The sequence below is a fragment of the Euleptes europaea genome, chromosome 7, assembly GCF_029931775.1.
Source record: "Euleptes europaea isolate rEulEur1 chromosome 7, rEulEur1.hap1, whole genome shotgun sequence".
NCBI lineage: Eukaryota > Metazoa > Chordata > Lepidosauria > Squamata > Sphaerodactylidae > Euleptes > Euleptes europaea.
The window spans coordinates 20312501-20313788 of NC_079318.1; the positions used below are offsets into that span (position 1 = coordinate 20312501).

Here is a 1288-nt window from a genome sequence, read left to right on the forward strand (position 1 = left end):
GTCACATATTGGGATAAACGGGCAAAAACGGATTTTACTACTTTAATTAGCGAGTTACGGAAACTAGTTTTAAGATTTTTATATTTTACTGTTAATAGATATTTTCAAAACCGTTTCGACACTTCTTCGGAAGTCGGGTCACTTTTTTAAAGGTGGGCGGAGGGTCGAAGGGGTATCTTTCTTGAATCTTATAACTTTGCAACCGCGAACGTACTAAGAAGCATCGATACTCTTTTGCATTTTCTATTTTTTACTTTTTTACATTATTATTGTATTTGTTTGGTTTTATGTTATAAGCATTAATAAAAAGTATATATATATATAAAAAAAAAACATTAGACAACATGTCAAAAATAAAAATTGATACAAAAATTAAACGGTGGCCTTGTAGTTGCGGGCGGAGCGGTGCCCCCCCCCCCATCGTCTCCTGGCAAGCCATGTTTCCCAGCTCAGCCCGCCCCTGGGTCTGCTCCCGAGGCCGGCGGGCCCTTCAGAGGGTGCTCAGGTGGGGCAGGGTGCCCAGCTTGTCGCCTCGGCCCCGGGCGGCGGCGCCCTCCACGCCCCGGAGCCACTCGGTGCACTTGCGCACCAGCCCGTCCTCCGCCGCCGCCGCCGCCTCGTCCTCCACGTCGTCGCAGCGGAGCAGGGAGCCCCGGAGCGGGGCGCGCGGGTCGCCGCCGGCCTTCGAGGCGGCCGCCAGGGGGCGCTTCGCGGCGTCCGGGGAGGCGCGTCCGGGCGGCGGCGGCGGCGGCGGCGGCTTCTCCCGGCTGCGGCGCTGCAGCGCCCCGATCGCCTCGGGCGGGAGGCTGAGCGAGAAGCGCAGCGCCTCGCAGGAGCCCGGCCGCGCCAAGGCCGAGCGTCCCCGGGCGGCCGCCCGGCCCCTGCTCCCGGGGCGCGGCGGCAGGGGAGCGCTGGGCCGGGAGCTGGAGGCCGCCCCGCCACCCTTTGCAGACCGCAAAGCCTGCCTCGGGGCGCGCTGCAGCTGCTGCTGCTGCCTGGGCTGCAAGCGCGGGGCGGCGGCGGGCGGCGGCGCGAGGGGGGGCAGGGACATAGCACGGCTGGCGGCGGGCGTCACCCCCCCTCCGACCCCCGCCTGCAAGCCGGCTCCACGTCTTTTGCCTCCCCACCCCCAGAATCGGGGTTCGCAGCCCGCCTCCAAGTGCTGCGCGGCGGCGCTGCGGATTGAATGAGGCGCGCGGCGGGCGGGCGGGCTGGCGCCGGGAGGGGGAGGAGGAGCCGAAGGGGCGCGGCGGGCGGAGAGGAGGGGGCTTTCCCTTCGGGGCCGGCC

At 64.4% G+C, this 1288-nt stretch overlaps 1 protein-coding gene across 1 annotated transcript; it reads right to left on the minus strand.

The window, feature by feature from the left end:
- Positions 1-490: 490 nt before the first annotated feature.
- On the minus strand, positions 491-1051 carry PRR18 (proline rich 18). Its single transcript, XM_056853316.1, has one exon. The coding sequence runs from the start codon at positions 1049-1051 to the stop codon at positions 491-493; it is 561 nt and encodes a 186-aa protein (XP_056709294.1).
- Between the last annotated feature and the right edge of the window lie 237 nt (positions 1052-1288).